The sequence below is a fragment of the Bos grunniens genome, chromosome 8 (genome assembly GCF_055505025.1).
Source record: "Bos grunniens cultivar Pamir isolate PY7600 chromosome 8, Bosgru_T2T1.0, whole genome shotgun sequence".
NCBI classification, from domain to species: Eukaryota; Metazoa; Chordata; class Mammalia; order Artiodactyla; family Bovidae; genus Bos; species Bos grunniens.
In genome coordinates this window covers 57,918,124-57,940,616 of record NC_141172.1, presented here as the reverse complement: position 1 = coordinate 57,940,616, position 22,493 = coordinate 57,918,124, and the positions used below count along the sequence as shown (strand labels likewise).

General features: G+C 48.5%; 2 protein-coding genes across 52 annotated transcripts; both read left to right on the top strand.

The window, feature by feature from the left end:
• The first annotated feature begins 278 nt into the window (after nucleotides 1–278).
• FANCG (FA complementation group G) lies at nucleotides 279–6,215 on the top strand. 50 transcript variants are annotated; one of them, XR_015169842.1, is made up of 14 exons: nucleotides 279–844; nucleotides 1,034–1,124; nucleotides 1,603–1,734; nucleotides 1,952–2,154; nucleotides 2,659–2,789; nucleotides 2,968–3,062; nucleotides 3,195–3,341; nucleotides 3,468–3,619; nucleotides 3,991–4,057; nucleotides 4,330–4,619; nucleotides 4,772–4,818; nucleotides 4,978–5,141; nucleotides 5,598–5,721; nucleotides 5,850–6,215. XR_015169842.1 is itself a non-coding variant. In XM_086415721.1 (14 exons), exons 6-14 carry the CDS (start codon nucleotides 3,019–3,021, stop codon nucleotides 5,944–5,946), a joined length of 1,095 nt encoding a protein of 364 aa, XP_086271847.1. In that variant the 5' UTR covers nucleotides 279–844; nucleotides 1,034–1,124; nucleotides 1,603–1,734; nucleotides 1,952–2,154; nucleotides 2,659–2,789; nucleotides 2,968–3,018; the 3' UTR covers nucleotides 5,947–6,215. The 50 variants fall into 50 exon arrangements, 22 of the variants coding, with proteins under 22 accessions (XP_086271847.1, XP_086271840.1, XP_086271839.1 ...); XR_015169837.1 differs by having other exon boundaries at nucleotides 2,968–3,098; XR_015169822.1 differs by having other exon boundaries at nucleotides 2,654–2,789; nucleotides 4,986–5,141; nucleotides 5,630–5,721.
• Nucleotides 6,216–7,449: 1,234 nt separating this feature from the next.
• On the top strand, nucleotides 7,450–22,169 carry VCP (valosin containing protein). 2 transcript variants are annotated; one of them, XM_086415700.1, is made up of 17 exons: nucleotides 7,450–7,725; nucleotides 11,499–11,610; nucleotides 11,796–11,968; nucleotides 13,050–13,192; nucleotides 13,764–13,894; nucleotides 14,572–14,703; nucleotides 16,024–16,126; nucleotides 16,748–16,881; nucleotides 16,960–17,095; nucleotides 17,477–17,589; nucleotides 17,993–18,157; nucleotides 18,248–18,370; nucleotides 18,618–18,830; nucleotides 19,027–19,335; nucleotides 19,610–19,765; nucleotides 21,197–21,351; nucleotides 21,503–22,169. In XM_086415700.1, the coding sequence occupies exons 1-17, from the start codon at nucleotides 7,709–7,711 to the stop codon at nucleotides 21,606–21,608; spliced, it is 2,421 nt and encodes an 806-aa protein (XP_086271826.1). In that variant the 5' UTR covers nucleotides 7,450–7,708; the 3' UTR covers nucleotides 21,609–22,169. The 2 variants fall into 2 exon arrangements, with proteins under 2 accessions (XP_086271826.1, XP_086271827.1); XM_086415701.1 differs by lacking the exon at nucleotides 7,450–7,725 and adding an exon at nucleotides 9,396–9,544.
• Nucleotides 22,170–22,493: the final 324 nt, after the last annotated feature.

Here is a 22,493-nt window from a genome sequence, read left to right as displayed (position 1 = left end):
GGTGACTTCTCTTGTTGCAGCTGGCAGAATCAGTAGTTGTGGCTCCTGGGCTTAGTTGCCCCGAGGCATGTGGGGTCCTCCAACGTCAGGAATCGAACCGTGATCCCTGCAATGGGGATCTCAACCACTGGACCACCAGGAAGTCCTGGTCAGTTGAAGAGACTTCTGGAGCTGGAGTTTTCCTGGCGGCTCCCACTGGTACTACAACTCCCAGCATGCATAGGGCGGGTCAGCCTGCCGCGGCGGGGGAAGTTCCCGGCCGATGGGGGCCTTTAGCTGAGAGGGAAGGACTTCGCCGCGGGTTCCGGGTGTTGAGGTCAACTTCCCAAGGCTTTGGCAACCTCGATGGCTGAACAGCGGGACGGCGAGCCCTACGGCCTCCCCAGTCAGACACGCCTCCGGTCTCTGGCCCGTCTCTGCCTCCCTTTCTGGTCTGGCCTCTTGTTTCTTCTTCCAATTTCCCGCGAAGAGTAAGTAACCCTGGAAGACGACCAACCGCCGCCTAGCATTTTGCCAACTGGGCCAACCAGAAGCGCGGGTAGAAAAGGCGGAGGTGGAATCCCCGCCAAGCAGGGGAGAGTTGGTTTCTCCCGGAAACGGTAGGCCGTCCTGATTGGAACCCCGCGAACAGCAAAGGATTCTTGGCCGGGGGCAGAAGTGCACGAACCCTTTCTTCCTTGCTCAGTGGGGGCTTAAGGCTTACCCTTCAGCAGCCCCCTTCAGGTGTCTGGCCCCAGCCTTGGCTATCATGGCTCACCAGACTCCTCTGGGCTCTTCAGCCTCACACGTCAGCTGCCTGGACCTGTGGAGGGAAAAGAATGACCAGCTAGTTCGACAGGCCAAGGTAACGCTGTTGCTGGGACCCTTGCTTTGCAACCCCCAGATACCAGGAAAAGGGTATGCAGTGGATTTACTCTGGCCAGTGGGTAGGGGCTGAGCTTGACCTCCCCTAAAGAACCAGAAATGGCTGGAGAATGAAACCCCTTGCCACAGCTGCAAGGAAAGTACTATTACCCCATCCTAAATTTGACAGGTTGCTCAGGACTCAAGTCTGCCTATGAGGCGACAGCAGTTGGCTCAGGATGCACTGGAAGGGCTCAGGGGACTCCTCTGTAGTCTGCGGGGTAAGTAGGGCCCTCCCCAGGATGGTCACTCCTGCCCTCCACATCCAGAGACCAGTTCCTGTTCTGCATGTCTAGAATTGAAGCGATTACTCAGGGGGTAAGTCCTGTTTAAGACACAGACAGGACTGGAATGGAATCATCATTGTACAGGTGAATCTCTCTCTTCCTTAGGCACACACACACATACATACATAGGCACACAGAAGCATGTGAAGAAGTGATTTCCAAGACGGTCTATTTGGAAAACATTCTGGCTGTTCCATTACACACACACACACACACACACACACACACACACACACACACACGGAAGCATTTGAGGAAACAGTTTCCAAGATGGCCTATTTGGAAAACATTGTGGCCGTTCTATAATCTACCAGAGTACCAGAGTGGGTTCTTTATTGAGGACATTTTGGTTGGGGTGGGGTGATCTCTTTCACCTGAGAGTGGTCTGTGAGATCAGCATTTGTGGCTCCAGGGCTACCTGCGACTGTTTCTGTTCTGCCTTTGGAACTGACTGTCCTCTGCAACTTTATCACCCTGAGGGCAAACCTGGCACAGGGTTTCACTGAGGACCTGGCACAGGATATCCAGCAAGGCCTAGAGAGAGGTAAGGGCCAGAGATTGCTTTCCGTGCCCCTGCCAGCCTCAGTCTGGGCTTAAGTTCTTGCAGGGGGATAGGAACAACATAATCTGTCACCTCCCAGAGATGCCCTGATCCTCCATGTATTCCTCAGACCAGGAGCTCCTTTGTGACCTTTGGGCTCCTGCAGAGGAGGAAAGCTAGAGATGAGGTTGCACCTCAGCTCTATGTGTATACTCTACAGTGCTGGAGACGCAGGGGCAGCTGGAAGCCAGGCTGGAACATGGGCTCTGGGGGCTGTGGGACTCCACCCTCCGTGTTTCCTCCCTTCTGCCGGAGCTGCTCCCTGCCCTTCACCACCTTGCCGGCCTGCAGGCTGCCCTCTGGCTGACCACTAACCGTCTTGGGGACCTGACCTTGCTGCTGCAGACCCTGACTGTTAGCCAGGTAATTCAGATAGTGATCTGGATCTAAGGGTCTCTTTCCTCCTCCCACCCTTCCTAGCTGCAGTATCATTATTATGTGCTGGAAAGGCTGCTGGGTTGGTGTTCAGAAGACCCCGGTTCTCTCAGGACTCTTAAGTGACCTTGCTCTGATTTGTTCCTCATTGGAGGCATTTTCTTGGGAGCTTGATTATCTTGGGTAGAATTAGGGCTCTCGTGACCTTGCTGAAGTCACTTCCCTGCTTCAGTCTTTGTGTCAGTAACCCAAACATGGTCCCTGCTCTGTTTTCTTGTGGACTTATCCTGAGTGAGAAGGCTCATTAAGATTATCACTGCCCCAGGTTTTTATTCCTACCTGTATCCTTTCCCCTCAGCTATTAATCTCTTAGAAATGAGGGAACAAGAATCAAGAGGATCCTTGAGTTTAAAGTCCAGTCGGGGCAGACTGAGATAGAGAGGGGGTAGTTAAAAGCCTGGAACCTCTCATCATCCTTCTTCCCCAGAGCAGAGCCTCTGAAGATATGCTGCTGCTTCTGAAAACTTGGAGACCCCCAGCTGAGGAGTCAGGTGCTCCGCTGACCCTGCAGGATGCCCGAGGCTTGAGGGATGTCCTTCTGACAGCATTTGCCTATCGTCAAGGCCAGTTAACAATCTGACTTGTCCCTTCCTCTCCACTTCCTGTCTTAAGAAGTCCTCTGGGCTCATGTCTTTTCTGTCCTGTACCATTCAGCTTGGTGGAACTTCTCTGTGCTCTTCTTCCCCATCAGGCCCACTTGCCCTGTTGGCCTCTCTAAGCTCACAGCCTGCTTGCCCACAGGCCTCCAGGAGCTGATCACAGGGAGCTTGCCCAAGGCACTGAGCAGCCTGCATGAAGCGGCCTCAGGTCTGTGCCCACGGTCTCTGTTGGTCCAGGTATACACAGCCCTGGGGACCTGTCTTCGTAAGATGGTAAAGACCGTCCTAGCATGAGTTGGAGAAACCACAGTTTTCTACTTTGTGAGGGTAGCTGAGGCTTGTGTCCTTTGTGTCCTTTCTGCCCCCTAGGGCAGTCCACAGAGAGCTCTGCTCTACTTGGTTGCAGCCCTGAAAGAGGGATCAACCTGGGGTCCCCCGCTTCTGGAGGCCTCCAGGCTATATCAGCAACTGGGGAACATAGCAGCGGAGATTGAGAGTCTGGAGCTGCTGGTTGAGGTAAGGAACTATGCCAGGCGAAGATGCAGGTAATGCTGAGATGCTTGTGCTTGTGTGACTAGTCAAGGTTTAAGTAGAAGGATATATAGTTCCCGGAGATTATAGAAACTTTCTTCTTTTTGTTAGGCTTTGAGTATCACTTGTATCCCTGAAGCCCGTCAGCTTCTCATTGAGGTAGAGTTATTACTCCCACAACCTGACCCAGCCTCACCCCTTCACTGTGGCACACAGAGCCAGGCCAAGTACCTGCTAGCAAGCCGATGCCTACAGACAGGAAGGTGAGGTTCCATCTTGCTCACCTGAACTCCCCTTCCCACTTCTGATGGCACCCCTGTGGTGTGACTCTGCTTCTGTTCTTGCAAGTTGAGAGGATAAATAAATCAGGAGTGGGACACGGGTCCCCACTATCAGCTTCCTGCCTTGCTGCTGGACCTGAGCTGAGGACTCTTTTCCCTGTCACTAACCTCCTGTATCTTGAAAACTCTATAAAGTCTTCTCCCAGATCCAGTCTGTAAATAGTGTAGATCCATACTGAGCCAATGTTGGAGTCCCACACCTCACCCTTCCCTCACCCCAGGGCCCTTAGCTAAGAGCTTTTGGAGGGCCCTGCTATGGCCTAAAGTGAGGCTCGTGGGTTATGACTCTTCAGGGCAGCAGACGCTGCAGAACATTACCTGGACCTGCTCGCCCTGTTGCTGGATGGCTCAGAGCCAAAGGTGGGTATGCCACGTTTCTATGTAGTGGGGTGGGAGAGTTGGAGTTTCCTTTGGAGTAGAGCAGGAGTGCTTTTTTCTGACCTTTCCTCTGCTCTTTTTTTTGTCCATTCTGGGAGACCAGACTGGGAAGGTTCCCAGAGCAAGGGAGATCCAGGGCAGCAAGCAGTGGATGGTCCCTGCATGGTACTAGAGCCTGGTGATGATACTAGAGCCTTGGAGGTAGTGGTTCACGTCTCCTCAAGACACTGCATTGCATTCTCTTCCCACCGCAGTTCTCCCCACCACCTTGCCCTCCAGGGCCCTGTGTACCTGAGTTGTTTTTGGAGGCAGCAGCAGCGTTGATCCAGGCAGGCCGAGCCCAGGATGCTTTGACCGTATGTGAGGAGCTGCTTAGCCGTACATCATTTCTGCTTCCCAAGAGGCCTCGGCTGTGGGAAGATGCCAGAAGAAGAACCAAAGAGTCACCACACTGCTCACACTGGGTCTCTGCTACCCATCTGCTTCAGGGCCAAGCTTGGGTGCAACTGGGGGCCCAAAAGGAGGCAATTAGTGAATATAGCCGGTGAGTTCAGGAAGCCAACCAGGACCCTAGGGTAAATGTGGAGGGATAATTTTGTAACTGGGACCTGAGTTGGTAAGCTCTATTCTTAATCTACTCACCCCAGAGTTTCTGAGGTTAACTCTTCTTTACCCCTGCTCTCTATCCCACTTCAGGTGTCTTGAGCTGCTCTTCCGGGCCACACCTAAGGATAAAGAACAAGGTGAGCTAGACTTAGTTTTTCTGTGGTGGTGGTGGTTTCATTTCCATGTGTCCTAGCCCCCCAAGAGATTTAAGAGAAAGGGACTCCAAACACAAGAGATACGGCATTGAGGTTTTGGGGACGGTCTGGCTGGAAACAAATGTCTTGATTTTTGGAGAGGTCCCCAGGGCCTGCTTCCAGCTGTGAGCAGGGGTGTACGTCAGATATGGCACTACAACAGCTTCAGACAGCTGCCCTCATTAGTCGTGGACTGGAATGGGTGGCCCTTGGCCAGGATACCAAAGCCCTACAGGACTTCCTTCTCAGTGTGCAGATGTGCCCAGGTATGTACATATGCAGGCATGAGCTATGCACAGATGTGTAAGGACAGAGAGGGCCATGGGGGAGGTACTTGGGGATTAGTGTAAGAGTGATGTTCTTTGATTGGAGGGGTGAATGGGGTCGTGCCTGTATATATGTAGGGATACATAACAGTTGTGCAGACATATGCAAGACATACAGGCATGTGTGAAGGCCTCCCGGGAGTTCTCTAGGCTTCCTAATGTCTTTAGACACAAAGACCATACCTGTGCTGAGAGTATGTTGGGCAGGAGCAGGGTCAGCTGAGCCCTTTGTCCTGGGCAGGAAGTACCCAGGATTCGGCATTATTGGCAATGATGTATCCCTGACTCCATGTAGGCAAAACACATCACTGCTCTAGGCCTTAGTTTCCCCTTTTATAAAATGATGTTAAGTCTGTGTCAAGTTCTAAGGCCCTGTGCTCTGGGCTGGGGCTACAGGTAATCAAGATGCTTCCTATCACCTGCTTCAGACTCTGAGGAGGCTGGATCGGAGGGATGAGGCCACTGCTCTCTGGCAGAGGCTGGAGGCCCAAACTGAGTTGCCACAGGAGAATACTGCATGGTGAGGTTAAGGGGGCAGCTGGCTTCTAGAGTCCTTAGGCCTATTGGGGGTGGTGGTGAATCAAGGGAGTGAATGGCTATTCAGTCTTCTGCCTATCCTCCCTTAAACATCACCCTTTTTGCTTTCAGGTCCCTCCCCCTGTACTTAGAAACCTGTTTGGGCTGGATCCGTCCCCCTGACCGTGAAACCCTTTGTGAGGAATTTCAGACATCTGGAGACTTGTGACCTGTAGCTGCCATGTTTCAAAGAACCAGAACTGGGGCCTCAGTGGGCCATCTGTGGGAAGGGCTTTCTGCCATCCCATCCTTGGGAAATGTGGCTGGAGCTGATCATTCCAGTATATGTCTGGCATTGGAGAGGTTGATGGTAGTCCTGTAAAATTTGGTCTGGTTACTGCTATTCTGATTCCAGAGAAGTCCTGCTTCCACCAACAAGGCATTGACTTGCTCATATCCTGTTTCCCTTTTCATGTGTTGAGTAAAATTTCGTATCTATCTGTTGTCTGCCTACTACATATACTTGGGTGGGAAGGCTCACAGCTTAGCTTTCTGATTCAATTGAGTGCTGGATGTCCATGATACCCTCTCCCAACATCATCTACCTTACGAGCCTCGAGAAAGGGCTAAGGGAATCCTTACTCAAGAAGCAGTACCTTTAATCCTTGTTACCTGAAAGCAAAAATTCTTAGAGGAAAGAATTTCCCACCCCCACCCTAATCCCAAATTTGGATTTCCACTGTTTGAGTCAAATATGTCTGTGTCAATAGGGGGTGAAGGGTGAATGCAGTCAACGGACCCCCAAAGCTGCAGACTGAATAGTTAGGGCTACCTGGCGATCTGGACATGAACTTGAGCAAACTCTGGGAGATAGTAAAAGACAGGAAAGACTGGCGCACTGCAGTCTGTGGGGTTGCAGAGTCGGACACTATTTAGCAGTTTAACAGCAACAACCTGGCATTTTGGGCCCAAGGACTTCCAAGACTCAAAATTGTACTCAGTGTACAATTTTCTTGCTGCCTTGAGCTCTGTTGAATCTGCTGTGTGTTCTGTAGCTGCCTTTTGACTCCTTTCTGGACTTGAGTCTACTCCCTCCTTTAGCCATGAATATTAATAGCCAGTGGAAAGGAAGCATGTATCTCCAAGTCCCGAGAAACTGTAAAGCCTATGGGATTACGATTACCAAAGAGTGTAATGACGATAGGGTAGAGTGGATTAAGAGGGTGTTAGAGTCTAGAATAAAGGTGGCTGGAGCCGGCGTCCTGAAGGAGCAAGGAGAGGGGTTAGAGTGAATACTCAGGTTTTGGTAGAAGACGGGTGTGTAGTTTATCAATACAACTGGACTAGGCTAATATAAGGGTTCAATCCATTGTGCCAGGTTTTTCTAGTAGGGTAAACTCAGGAGCCAATGAACTGGAGCCAAGTGGGAGAGTCTGCCTCCCAGGGATAAAGGCTCTCCTTTCGCCAGTCGATCTGGCCCTGTTCTTTTCGTTGATTGGTCGGAAATCCCAATCCGTCGAGGAAGCGAAGCGTTGCGGCCAATTGACGTGGCGTTACTAGGCGTGTTGCGCCCCTGAGGCGGGAGCCAGGCCACAAACGAATTTCCTGATTGGCTCCGGTCCGCGGGTTGCTGGGGAGAGGCACGGAGAGGCGGGCGGGAGTCGCCAGGGCAGACGCTGATTGGCTGGGGTGAGAGCACCTCTCCTTCCGATGATTCGGCTCTTCTCCGCTCAGTCTTAGCGAAGCGTTTGCAGCCGTCGTTTGAGTCGTCGCCGCCGCTACCCCCCTGCGGATCAGGCGCTAGCGTCGCCCGCCCGCTCGTCCACCGCCCTAGTGCCGCTGGGAGGAAACGAGAGGGAGGCCTGCGGGTTTGTCGCCGCCACTCGCCCCCGCTCCGGGAGAGCCGAGTCCCGGCCCAGTCGGTCGCCTGCCACCCCTCAGAGCCGTTACCCGCGGTCCGCCACAGCCGCCGGCTGGGAGAAGCGCGCGCCATGGCCTCCGGAGCTGAGTGAGTGTGTGCGCGCGCCCGTCCGCCCCTTGTGGGTGCGCGCACCGGGAGACCCACCGCGCTGGGTAGGCCCAGCCGGGCCTGGCTGTGGGCGCGTCTTGGAGGTGGAGACAGGGAACGAGGGAGAGGGAAGAAGAGGAAGGGGGCGAATGAGGAGCCGCGGACCCCACCGGGCCCAGCTGCGCACCCGCGCGCCCCCTAGGCGGGGCTTGCGTTGGGCCTGGGTCGGGGCCTGGGCCAGATCGTGCTGTGTCATGCAGGCCCGGGCCGGCCTGATTGGCTCCTTTGGAAGGGCCGTCCCGACCTAGTGAGTTCTGCGGGCTCACACTGACGGCGCAGAGCCCCGGGGCCTTGCGGCGCCCACCTGCGATCTGATCTGCTACCCGCTTTGGGCCTTTGGTCCCAGGAGAGCGCAGGCCCCGCGGCGGGCCCAACGCCCTAACTGGGCCCGGTGGGCGTGGACTTTGAGCCACGTGAAGGCCTTAGCCCGGAGACCGAGGCGGAGGCCGGAGCTGGGAAAGGCCTGGGAGCTCAGGGAAGCTCACGAAAGCCCTTTTAGAGCTGGGTTGGCGTGGCCAGTAGTTGAAGACCTGAGTGGTGAGAGGCTGTTGAGGAGAGGGCGGGCCCAGCCGTTCGGTTCTGGCCGCCTTCATATTAATAATACTTGAGGCCTGTTATTCATACGAGAAGGCTTTCGTCAGTTTTCCTTGATGTTGTGAAATGGGATTCTTTAGGTTCTTGATAAAATTCAAATCTCAGGTCGTTTTTTGTCGGCCTTTCTAGATTTCAGCCTTTGTGGTGTGAAGGTTAGAGTTCCCTTAAACTCACACATTCCTTTCCCTAAGCAGCAGTGTTGAGAAATCCTGGGCCCTCTGCTCAGGAAAGCATCAGATAAAACCTGACCACCTCTGCCCATTTTAGAATCAAGGGCTTTAGATACTAGGAGTATAAGGGGAGACACTGCCATCCTGTGGAAACCCTTCTATGCAAATCACTTTACTGACTTGAGAGTTTAGGTGGGGTTTTTTTTTTTTTTTTTTGAGACGTGTTCCCTTTTTTCAAGTTTCTGAATTGAGATGAAGTATTACTCAGGTGCCTATTTAAAAGAACTACTTAATAATTAAAGTAGTCTCTTAGTCTTTAGTTGCCAAGACTGAAAGTAAAAATCCAGAATTCTTGAAACCTGGCATCATAAGAGTTTCTGATCTCTATGTCATTTTGATGACTCTTAACCTGAACTCTGTCCAAGTCTCCTGTGGCCCGTTGGGGTTCTGAAAAGGGCCTGAATCATGCCGAAGACCAGGAGGATGTCCCCCAAAACAGTTCTTCAGGACTGTTGGCCGGGGATCAAACTGAATTCCATCATGTAGAGGTTACTTCCTTTGATCTCAGTAGATAGATGTGGAATTAAAGGTCTTTTAAGAGCATCCCACTCTTCTCCAGTGCCAGGGTCAGGAATGTAGGCCGAATGGAGATTTTCCTAGAATGCAGCTTTGGGGTTAAAATACAAAGTGATGGCTAGAGGCTCCTGATACTTTATTTTTGTCTAGCCCTAGTCCTATACATCAGACAGGAAGATGGGCAGCCCTTGAAGGATATTTTGATGCATAGGAGAGAGGGAGAATTGATGGATTTAAATTGCCCTCTCATATTGACCATGGTTGCTTTCCAGGATGTTTATCAGCATTGGAAGAGTATGCCTCTGCAGCATTGTGATCACCACCTTTGGGTTAAAAAGTTAGTCACTCAGTTGTGTCCGACTGTTTGTGACCCCATGGACTGTAGCCCACCAGGCTCCTCTGTCCGTAGAATTCTCCAGGCAAGAATACTGGATTGGGTTGCCATTTCCTTCTCCAGGGGATTTTTGGGTTGGGGGAGGCAAATTTAAGCTAAGAAAACTCCACTCTTGGAAATTAAAGGGAATGAATAAAGATCCAGGCTATGTGAGAGGGTCAGCAGAAAACTTACAACATTTTTAGATGAGTGGGATTTGTGTAATATTACTTTTGAATGTATTAGGACCAAAAGATGTAAAAAAAATCCTGTTAACTTCCTAGCTGTTATTCTAGAATACAGACATCTTTTTTTCTTGCAAATTGTTAAGATATTTCCAGTAGGAATACTATTTTGTCTTTTGTTGGCTGATAATTCCCAGATCCTAGAACAGTGCCTGGTGTATTTATGGAATTCTCCAGGCAAGAATACTGGAGTGGGTAGCCAGTCCCTTCTCCAGGGGATCTTCCCAACCCAGGGATCAAACCCAGGTCTCCCACATTGCAGGTAGGTTCTTTACCATCTGAGCCACCAGGGAAAAACATAATATATGCATGCATGCTAAATTGTTTCAATCATGTCCAACTCTGTGCAACCCTATGGACCATAGCCTGCCAAACTCCTCTGTCCATGGAATTCTTCAGGCAAGAATACTGAAGAGTACGTGGCCATGTCCTCCTCCAGGGGATCTTCCTGACCCAGAGATCAAACCCGAGTCTCCTGCATCAGCAGACAGATTCTGACCCCTAGTGCCAGGAAGCTCACACACACACACAGACACACCCCTTGTTAATTTGTTGAGTGAAGAAATAATCCATGGGAAATGTTTCTTTTTATTTATTCCCTGGTGTTTTCCATTGTCTGGCCTCCTTATTTGGGTTAATGCCCATGTTTTCCTGAGTCTTACTAAGAGAAGGTAAGACCTTCTCTTTAAAGGGAGAGCCCGCAGAGAAATTGGTGTTGGGAAGTGGTTTAGGTAGTTTATTTAGATAGTTTATTTAGGTAGTTTAAACTGAGTTCAGACTCAGGCAACCTTGATTTAGACAAGAGGGATTTGGATTTGTCCCATGTCTCAGCATTTCTTGGTTTTAACTTTGAACCAGCTCCATGGAGTTGTGTGTCTTTGCAGAGATAACCTTGAAACTCCATTTGAGCTTGAGCTTCTCTCTGGTGAAGATTCCAGATCTGATAGTGTTTTGTGTTCGCTTTTTTCAAATATAATGGTCTTTATGCTTTGCATTCGTGTGGTGTACAGAATGCTCTGGCGTTCAGCAGGTTTAGCCAGTAGGAAGGGTAATTCTAATGATTCTTCTTCATAGTTTCCAGGCTTACTTTGTGGGGCTTGGGGCCTCTCCAAGCCCCATGGGAGGTTGTCTTACTTACTGTAGGAAGGTCAGCAAAGAAAGAGCTTGTGCTGTGTTCTGCAATGCTAATCATACTAAACGTCAGATACCATATGCCAGACATTCATATATCACTTAAGACAGTCCATTTTGCATTCAACATCTCACTATCTTAAGATAGTAATCCTCTGTGATGAGTGCTACTGTAGTCCCCATTTTATATCAGCCTCCAGAGAGGTCAAATCACTTGCCCAAGATCACAGCTAAGTGGCAGGGTTGGAATTCAGACCCAACAGGTCTGACTGCAGAGCCCCTTCTCTTAATCACTATTCTGTATTGTCTAAGACTATTTCCATTTCTCTAATTACTGCTCAGCCTCCACTTTTATTTTGTTTTCTTAGTTTCCTGACCCTAGGCAAGATCACCTGGGGTCTTACAGCTGGGATACCAGTACTCGGAATACCAAGAGTTGCTGAAACAGGAATTGTAATATGTACTTGATAAGCATTCTTGATCTTGGCTTACTTTCTCTTTATTTGAGCTCTGTGTGGGGACAACTTCATCAATGTACTATTTCTTTCCCAAGTATGAGTTTTAGAGACTGGTGGGGACGTTACTGGAATTTGTTTTGGAACTGACTTCTTTTTCTCTTTCTAGTTCAAAAGGCGATGATTTATCAACAGCCATTCTTAAACAGAAAAACCGTCCCAATCGGTTAATTGTTGATGAAGCCATCAATGAGGACAACAGTGTGGTATCCTTGTCCCAGGTAAGTTGGGTCCACAGTCCAATCTTTGCTTATTGCACTTAACCTGAGGGCTTTTCCCAGGTTTCTTTTCTCATTTTTCTTGCAGTGACCACAGATAGAATGGGGTTTACTGGGAATCCCAACCTCCAGGGCTGCTGCTTATCCCCTGGCCCAGTGACCCAAAGGCCTTAACCTTCTTTCCTCAGCCCAAGATGGATGAACTGCAGTTGTTCCGAGGTGACACAGTGTTGCTGAAAGGAAAGAAGAGGCGGGAAGCTGTGTGCATTGTGCTTTCTGATGACACATGTTCTGATGAGAAGATTCGAATGAATAGAGTTGTTCGGAATAACCTTCGCGTACACCTGGGGGATGTTATCAGGTGTGTGTGGAGTTCTTGGCCCCTCAGGGATGGGAGGCCAGAGACTGCCTGCTTTACAGGCAGTACCCCCATAAAGGCCTTGGCAACTGCAGATACTGGGAGCTTGCAGGCCATGGGAAGACTTAGGTTTCTAGGTTGTCTTTAGGTTTTGGGTCTGCCTCTGGGACTTCAAAATCTGCCTCTTCATGACCCTTGGGACAGGTTGGCATTTCTTGACTTTCTTGGTACCTTTATTTTTTTCTACCAGGGGTCACACCATAGACCTTGGTTTAGGATGCCATTTGAGGGCTGTATCTGCCAAATAAGCTTATAGCCTTGCATTGATGGCTTTTGTCGGGGCTAGAATGAGATGGGAGTATGGGCATGGAAGGTGGACTCCTAGCAGGTTTGTATAAAGATCCAAGCTAATCGAGGTGAGAGGCATAGTTTGAGCCAGGCCTTGGATAGTTCCATTCTGAGTGATTAGACTTTAGGCAAGAGGTTTCTCCATCTTGAAGTCATCACTGGCCACTGCTACCCAACCATCTTGTCACCTGGCCAGGAACATCTCAGGTTTCTGATTCTTTTGGGGGGATTCTAGGTTTTATGGAGCCTTCTTCCTGAAAGTGCTTAGTCACTTTCTCAAGGTGCTCTGACCATCTGACCAAGATGATTTTTTCACTTGTATTTCTCTGACCCTGACACTTGTCAGACTAAGGTCCCCTTTTGTAATGTTGGGTTACCAGTAGTAACCAGAATGGGTCATCCTTGGATATGTCTCATTGAAGACCTTCCCTCTTGTGTCTTCGTGGGGATTCCAGATGTGTGGGTCTTTCTTTTGCCTCATTGATTGGGAGTGGGCAATCCCAGCAGCTTCTTCTAGAGGCTCCCCCTTCTATCACTCTACCCTGCGTATGACCTGTTCTGCTTGGCTGTTGCTTTGCCTTCACTCCCACCCTACCCTCTTGCCTCTCTTCACCTAAAGCCATCCCTGCCTTTTCTCTTTGGCTCGCCATCAGCTCTCTGTGCCAGGCCCTTTTGGATACCCAGAGCCTGGGGCTGCAGTGTGGTTGGTAATGTGGAGTCTGCTTGTCATTCTCAGTATCCAGCCATGCCCTGATGTGAAGTACGGCAAACGAATCCATGTACTACCCATCGATGACACAGTGGAAGGCATCACTGGCAATCTCTTTGAGGTTTACCTTAAGCCATACTTCCTGGAAGCTTATCGACCCATCCGGAAAGGTGAGAAATAATTCTAAGGACTGAACTCAAGGGCTATTGTTGTAGGGATACCCAAAAGTAAACCTTGGTCCATCTTTGTCTATTCTCATACATGTATGCATACATACACATTCCGCACATGTGTACTCTCTCCTTCCCTGCTTCCTTGCACTTCCCCTTTTTCCCATTCCCACTGCTTGTTCTAGTACAGTAAGCTATCTTCTCTTGTATCTCTGAAGGAAGAGGTGGGCAATTTGGGGTGTATCACAGTCCACAGTGTATTTAATACTTAGCACAGTTCTGCTGGTGGTGGTGGTTGTGCAAGCTTGGGTTATCTATACCTCAGAAGTCAAAAATCTTATGGGCTTCTTCCTGGCACATCAGGTTTTATTCACTGTCTTTTGAGGGGCAGAGAGACTTTTCACAATTTCGTTTTCTCTTTTTGCCTGATGCTTAATGATGCTGGATGGGAAGGAGAAAGGACAGTATCTAGTGAACTTGGCATTCTAGATCCCAGGTTCTGATGGGGAATTCTTAGCTTGGTCTGGTGATAGATAACCTCTGACTGCTGTTGTGCTGATTGCTCTCACAGGAGACATTTTCCTTGTCCGGGGTGGGATGCGTGCTGTAGAGTTCAAAGTAGTGGAGACAGATCCCAGTCCTTATTGCATTGTTGCGCCAGACACAGTGATCCACTGTGAAGGGGAGCCAATCAAACGAGAGGTGAGTTCTCTTCCTGATCCCGGTATCCCACTTTGTGAGTGCTCAGCAGGGCAGTAGTGTGGTAGTTCCAAAGAATCCTCAGGCTTGATGGTTAAGCTACTTCCCAGAGGTGGAAAGCATGGCTATTCATTTCTGGACCTAGGTATTTTTTAGAAGTATCTGATATCAATAATCTTTGAAATCTAGATTGAGCCTAATGAGTCAAGTGGTTGAAATTATTTTTGAAGAAGTGATGCTAATGATGACATCCAGACCCCTGCCCATTTCCCACACTTTCTAGCTTCAGGTCTTAGGGGAACCCACTGCAATAAGACTAAGGACAATGTAATGAGGAAAGGCTATGCTAGAAATCTTTGCCATGGAATAAATAAACAAATATAAAGTAAAAGCAAAGATTGGAAATTCCCTGGCAGTCCAGTCGTTAGGACTCTGCACTCTTACTGCTTAGGGTGCAGGTTTGATCCCTTTTGGGGAACTAAGATCCCACAAGCTGCGCAGCATGGCCATATAAATAAAGAAATTCTTGCCCTGGGGTTTTTTGAATTGTTCTTTGAGGCATGATCCCCTTAGAGGAGAATCTTCTCATACAGCAGATTCTCTATACCACCTTTAGAGAAACTCACCTTTTGCTGATCGCAGCATTCTTACCTTCTTTTCTTTTTCTCTTCCATCTTCAGGATGAGGAAGAGTCCTTGAATGAAGTGGGCTACGATGACATTGGTGGCTGCAGGAAACAATTAGCTCAGATAAAGGAGATGGTGGAGTTGCCCTTGAGACATCCTGCCCTCTTTAAGGCCATTGGTGTGAAGGTGAGTATTTTGGGCTCTGTTAGCCCAGAATACTTGTGGTGATTAACAACAACTCACTGTCTATCTGTGTTTTCATATCTGTGTTTCATATCTGTTTTCAGATATGTTTTCATATCTGTGTTTCATCATTGTCTTGGATTCGAGAGGAAGTACTATATTCAGGTTTATATAAACACTCTAAATTCGTTAAAGCTACTAATGGTCTAGAACAGAGTAGGCCATTTAAGTTCTCTGTTGAATTTTTTTTCTTAATTACAGCCTTCAAAATGTAAAGACCATTCTTACCTAATGGGCCCTATAAATGGATCTAATGAACCCAATAAATACATAAATAGTCTGTTTTAAATATTTATTATTTAAAGTCTCACCAAGTTGCCAGCTTGTCTAGAATGTGTGTGTGTGAAGTCGCTCAGTCATGTCCAACTCTTTGCGACCCCGTGAACTGTAGCCTGCCAGGCTCCTCTGTCCATGGGATTCTCTAGGCAAGAGTACTGGAGTGGGTTGCCATTTCCTTTTCCAGGGGATCTTCCCAACCCAGGGATCGAACCCTGGTCTCCTGCATTGCAGGCAGACGCTTTATCCTCTGAGCCACCAGGGAAGCCAAGTGTTGCCCAATAGCAGTAAAGGAAATTTGCAGTGTTAAGGATCCTGAGTCCAGAATATTTGAGAACTGCTGGTCTGAAATGTAACATCTCAATTGTTCCTGTATCATAGGACACCCTGAAGATGAAGTTTCTATCTATCCCTTTCCCTAATATACGTTGTGTAAATAAATTTATCTTTTCTGGGGGTACTTTTCCATATCCTTCCAGTGGATGAAGCCAGAGAAAAGACAACTTCAAAGAGGAAAACTTGTGGCTGTTGGTAGGGGAAGGCATTCCCACATGATAATAAATCCTGGAGGGTTGTGATTATAGCAGTGAGTGAGCCTCTGGCCAACAGTCTTCAATGGCTGAGCTAGTCCTTGGCTCTTACCTGTCTAAAGTCATGCCCTTGGCCTAATGCCCTCTTACTTTTCCTAGATCCAAGATCTTCAGACTCACTCACACTAAGAGTTTCTTAGTGTGGTTTCTCTGCTCTCTGTCTCCTATTTTTTCATAAGTATTGTCAGCTTTCTGGCATTATTATCTCTGCTGCAAAGAGGAGTGAGTATGGTCTGAAGTAAAGTGTCTTCCTAGCAACTGCTATTTGAGGGCTCATTCCGAGTTGAGCTCTAATTCTCATCCTGTTTAAATAGAGTCCTTCTTAGGCCATTTTAGGGTACCTGGGGTTTGGAGAAGATGAGAGTCTGAACCTAATCAACCCTCTACTGGTCCTCAGCCTCCTCGGGGAATCCTGCTCTATGGACCTCCTGGGACTGGGAAGACCTTGATTGCTCGAGCTGTGGCAAATGAGACTGGCGCCTTCTTCTTTTTGATCAATGGTAGGAGACTTGGTTCACTTTGTGTTTGGTTGGACTCCACTCTGAGCTAAGCATGACCCAGTCTCATGAGCAGGAGAAATCATGGACATGCTTATTTGTATACATAGCCTCATGTATACTTCAGTGTTTGTATTCTAAAGTCCATTGCAGACAGATAAACAGCAACAGGAGGGTATGCTATTCTGGTGTCCCTTGATTTATCCTACCTTGAGAAAGAGCGTTAACAGGCTGAAGACATTAAAGAGGAGTGCTTACTTATTTGAGAGGGTTTGGGGAAAGACTGGCTGAGATCAACTATCTCTTTGAGAATGATATTTCACTGGTAGAGATCCAACCGGTGCTCCTTCTGCTCTGGTCAGAGGTCCCACAGCATCTGCTGTCACCATCTTCATACCTTTCAGCTCAACTGAGATAAGTGTATTGAGCCCCTTGACTTCCTTTTATCCTGGCTTGGTGGCTACCCTGGGATAATTGTTGGTAGGGGCTGTGAGAAAGTAGGCAGATGTTACCACATTCTCACCCAGGACCTGTCTCTGAGCTAGACAGACAAGATATCTGAATACTTTTTGAGATTGAGGAAGGATGTATTTTTGTCACTTCATGCATTCTACTTGCTTTCAGGTCCTGAGATCATGAGCAAGTTGGCCGGTGAGTCTGAGAGCAACCTTCGTAAAGCCTTTGAAGAGGCTGAGAAGAATGCTCCTGCTATTATTTTCATTGATGAATTGGATGCCATTGCTCCCAAAAGAGAGAAAGTAGGAACTTAACCAAGGGGATAGTAGGGTTTTAAAAGGTCCTGACTTCACTTCTGACCGGACATTTTGTCCTGACAGACCCATGGGGAGGTGGAGCGGCGTATTGTATCACAGTTGTTGACCCTCATGGATGGCCTAAAGCAGAGAGCACATGTCATTGTTATGGCAGCAACCAACAGACCCAACAGCATTGACCCAGCCCTACGGCGATTTGGTAAGGACCCCAAATAACTCTTTTTGCTGTCTTTGCTCACGTGGAGATTATGTCTCCAGTGCGCTTAATCCTGTTGATCCCATATCTGTCCTTCATCTAAGTCACCTAATCCTGAGGATTTCTTTTTTTTTTTTTTGAGGATTTCATGAAGCCCTTTGCAGTTAGGTAAAGAGTAAGGTCCTTTCTTTCCCTTATTCCTTGTCACGTCCAGGGTAACCACCCATCCTGGTTTGCCTGAGACTGAGAGATTTCCCAAGATATGGGGCTTTCAGTGCTAACACCAGACGTTTCCTGGTCACAGTGTAATGGTTGGACGCCTTAGGCCTGGGCCCTTCTTCCCTATGCACCAGAAATGATCCCTGTCTGTGCATCATATCACAGGTCGCTTTGACAGAGAGGTGGATATTGGAATCCCTGACGCTACAGGACGCTTGGAAATTCTTCAGATCCACACCAAGAACATGAAGCTGGCAGATGATGTGGACCTTGAACAGGTGGCATGTTGATGAGGGCTGGCCAAAAGTTCAGATGTCTTGTTTCCATACAGTTGAAGGGAACTGACTAGGGACAGAAGCTTCAGATGGGAGGCGATTGATTTTAATTCCTGGGCAGGGAAAGGGAAGTGATCTGAGATTGAATCCAGGAAACTAGGGTTGGCATTTTTCTTGGTTTACAGTGAATTAGGGTGAACCAGAATATTGGGGGCAGCTTTATTTCTAGGCCCCAAGTGCAGGCTTGAATACTTAAAGTCCAGCTAATGAAAGGGCTGCTGGTATGTGTTTAGGGAAATGGAGGACCCAGAGATAGGAGTCAGAGGAAGAGGGCAGGGTTCTGTTATCTAAGGCAGAATAGAGACATTCTCAGAGACAGGAGAGTAAGTAGATCTTCTCTCTGCAGGTAGCCAATGAGACTCATGGGCATGTGGGAGCTGACTTAGCAGCCCTGTGCTCTGAGGCTGCTCTGCAAGCCATCCGTAAGAAGATGGACCTCATTGACCTAGAAGACGAGACCATTGATGCTGAGGTCATGAACTCCCTGGCAGTTACTATGGATGACTTCCGAGTAAGGGCCGCTCTCCCTTTCAGGTGCATGCACATGCACTTTGATCTCTTTCCTGGCAATTCTCATCCCCAATTTTTCTTCCCTTTTTAGTGGGCCCTGAGCCAGAGCAACCCATCAGCACTGCGGGAAACTGTGGTAGAGGTGCCACAAGTGACCTGGGAGGACATTGGGGGCTTGGAGGATGTCAAACGTGAGCTTCAGGAGCTGGTCCAGGTAGGATGCTTGGTCCAGGGTGGGTCACTGTCTCAGCACATTGTCATTGAGCTGGTGGTATTGGGGTGTTGGCATATTGATTGCAGAAATTATGAGCATGATTCAGGAACCTGCTGTTCTGAGGTTGGAAGCACCAAGAAGCCTGTCGCCTTACACCATGAGATGGTGTGGGAGGATGCTTCTGTTAGGTTGAGTTTCTCTCAAACTGGGGGAGATATCCCCAAATCGTCTTTCTTTTTCCTCCTAGTATCCTGTGGAGCACCCAGACAAATTCCTCAAGTTTGGCATGACACCCTCCAAGGGAGTACTGTTCTATGGACCTCCTGGCTGTGGGAAAACCTTGCTGGCCAAAGCCATTGCTAATGAGTGCCAGGCCAACTTCATCTCCATCAAGGGTCCTGAGCTGCTCACCATGTGGTTTGGGGAGTCTGAGGCCAACGTGAGGGAAATCTTCGACAAGGTGAGCTACAAGTGCCTGGGCTATCAATTCACTTGCTTGAGAACAAGTTAGGGGTAGAGGCTGTTCTTTGGGAGATTAAGACCATCCCATTCTGGCAGCTCAGTTAGGGCAGTGAAGGTCACTTTATTTTCCATTTTTTCTCAGGTCTGAGAGACCCAGTTGTGCTAATGCTCAAGTCCATCTGTCCCTCTCACAGGCACGCCAAGCTGCCCCCTGTGTACTGTTCTTTGATGAGCTGGATTCGATTGCCAAGGCCCGTGGTGGCAACATTGGAGATGGTGGTGGGGCTGCCGACCGAGTCATCAACCAGATCCTGACAGAAATGGATGGCATGTCCACAAAGAAAAATGTATTTATCATTGGCGCTACCAACCGACCTGACATCATTGATCCTGCCATCCTGCGACCTGGCCGCCTTGATCAGCTCATCTATATCCCGCTTCCCGATGAGAAGTCCCGTGTTGCCATTCTCAAGGCCAACCTGCGCAAGTCCCCAGTTGCCAAGGCAGGTGCAAGGTCTTGGGTCACAGGGTCATGAATCTGCAGGCTGTGCGGAATGCTCCTTGGTTCCTGGACAAGGTTCCATTGGGGATTCCTGGGGTTATGGTTGAAAAGGAAGGATGGAAAATTTGAGGGTATTAAGATGATCTAGAATAAGGAATAAAACTGGTGGCAGAGATGGAACAAAGTGGAATTGGAAGTGCTTTGGTGGCTCAAAGATCAGTGTATCTCAGGGGAAAAGAGGCTAAAAGCTAAGGTAGCTCTGTTGCTTCTTTTAGGATGTGGATTTAGAGTTCCTGGCTAAAATGACTAATGGCTTCTCTGGAGCTGACTTGACCGAGATTTGCCAACGTGCTTGCAAGTTGGCCATTCGTGAATCGATCGAGAGTGAAATTAGGCGAGAACGGGAGCGGCAAACCAACCCGTCAGCAATGGTGAGTCTGCATCCTTAACCCAGATGTGCCCATCGTAGGGAGCCAGGGGACAGTCTCCACAGTGCCCTAGAGTGTAAGGTTTTGGAAAGTTCATCTATCAGATGTTTAGCATGCCATGGAAGAGAAAATGCTAAGTAGATAACCATGTCAATCAGGAATTACAAAAGCTGAGAAGAAATGAGCATAGAAACAAATAGAGCAGGGCTGAGAAGCTAGGATCTATGGACCTATTCCTGGTGTTTCATGGACCCCCTAATTCAGGGGGTTAGGCTGCCACAGGGATGAGATGGTGCAACAATGTAAGAGTAAGAAGACTGAAAGCTGAGCCATCAGGATACCTAAATGGTGTGAAAACCAAAGGAGGAGCGAAGACAACATCTGGTAGAGAAGAGTGTCACGGTTAACAGGGAGAGTCAATGCAAATCACAAAAGTGTAAGAAAAGTGTAAGTGTAATTCAAATGGAGAATTTGATATGTATGTGTTATAAGCTCAATAAAGATGGGGACTCTTGTTCTCTCACTTGTTTCCTTCTGTATCAGGGCACAGTGTTGGAAACTGACTTAATGAGCAAATAAGTAATTGGCTTTCTTTACCATTGGTGATGTTTCTTTCCCTCTTATAAAAGCTTATAAACTACAGTGATCCAAAGTCACAGCAGTTGAGTGGCTTCTTAGTAGAAGAGATAGGGTGTGAGCCTGGGCTATAAAGAGAATAGAGGTTGGGTAGAAGAAGTAAGTCACCCAAGTAGATTGGTTGAGGAATAGAACTGCAGGAATTGGGAGAACCTGGATACATTAAAGAGGTTGTGTGTTACTGGAAGTGAGGCCTGTGGGTAATGTATAATTCAGTTGTGATAAGCACTGAGAGCCATTGACATTTTCTTTTTGAAAATAAAGGCTTATGGGGTATAATTTACATTTTGTAAAATTCACTATTTTTAGTATACTGTTTCCATGCTTTTTAACAAGTATGTTTTAAGTTCTGTAACTGCTACCACAGTTGAGATGGACAAATTTCTGTCATCCCAAAAAGTTCCCTTATGCCACCTTTTCCCCTTTCTTGGCTGCAACGTGCAGATTCTTAGTTTCCCGATCAGAGATCAAACCCATGCCCCCTGCACTGGATGCTCAGAGTGTCAACTCCTGGACTGCCAGGGAAATCCCTCTCATGTCACTTTAATCAGCTTTTTATTCCCATCATAAGCTCTTGGTAGTGAAATCTGTCCCTACAGTTTTACCATTTCCAGAATACATTGGCAGGTTTTTAAGCAAGGCAGTGACTCAGTTTTAGGAATATTGGCCTGGCAGCATATTCAAGTTGGATAGCAGAGGCCCAATCTGCTGCTGCAATAATGGGGTCAGGAAGGCTAAGGAAGGAATCCAGGCAGAGCCTTAACCAGCCCTGGTGGTCTGTGTTTACCCATCCTGCAGGAAGTAGAAGAGGATGATCCAGTGCCTGAGATCCGCCGAGATCACTTTGAGGAAGCTATGCGCTTTGCCCGCCGTTCTGTCAGTGATAATGACATCCGGAAGTATGAAATGTTTGCTCAGACCCTTCAGCAGAGTCGAGGCTTTGGCAGCTTCAGGTAACTAGGTTTCAGTGGGCTATTTTTAAGTCATCTTGGGGAACTATACAACCAAGGTAGTGGGAGCCCTAAGGATGCTAGAAGGGGTAATTGTGAAAATCATACACAAGCCCTATCCTAACCCTCTTTTTTGCCTCTGCTCTTAATACAGATTCCCTTCAGGAAACCAGGGTGGAGCTGGCCCCAGTCAGGGCAGTGGCGGTGGCACAGGTGGCAGTGTGTACACAGAAGATAATGATGATGACCTGTATGGCTAAGTGGTGGTGGCCAGCAAGCAGTGAGCTGGCCTGGCTGGACCTTGTTCCCTGAGGGTGGGGGCGCTCGCCCAGGAGGGACCAGGCGTGCGCCCACAGCCTGCTCCATTCCTCAGTCTGAACAGTTCAGCTACAGTCAGACTCTGGACAGGGGGTTACTGTTGCAAAAAAAAAAATTTAATACAAAAGCGATAAAATAAAAGCGATTTTCATTTGGGAGGCAGAGAGTGAATTACCAACAAGGAATTGGGCCTGGGGCCTATACCATTTCTGCTGTAGTTTAGAGCAGTGCAGGAGGAACCTCTGTGGGTGTGAACAAAGGCATTATCACCAGTCCCCACAGCAAAGCATCTGCACTTCACTCAATGCTGCCCAAGCCCTCCCTTTCCCCTACCCAACCTGGGCAGGAGGGTGAAGGCCTACAGTTGCTGGGTGTTTATATAGAGAGTAGGTTGATTTTTATTTTACATGCTTTTGAGTTAATGTTGGAAAACTAATCACAAGCAGTTTCTAAACCAAAAACGACATATTGTAAAAGGACAATAAACGTTGGGTCAAAATGGAGCCTGAGTCCTGGCCCCTGTGCCTGCTTCTTTCCTGGGAAGGGCCTTGGGCTGCTCCTCACTGCCAAGGCACTCTTCCAAATGTGAAATACTAGAAGTGAGGTTGCACCCTCTTCCCCTCCTGATTAACATTGGTGTACTGCTACCTTGCCCAGTGTCTGCGGTTTCACTGGATAGGACTGCAGTGGAGGGCAGGGCGCAGCCTGATGGAACTTCAGAAGTGGTGAATGTGGCATCCTCTACCTATATTTGATGGGGATGGTGAGACTAGGCCTGTAGAGTCCCCTTTTCCTGACCAAGGCTGGGTTGGGGTATAGTCTCTGGA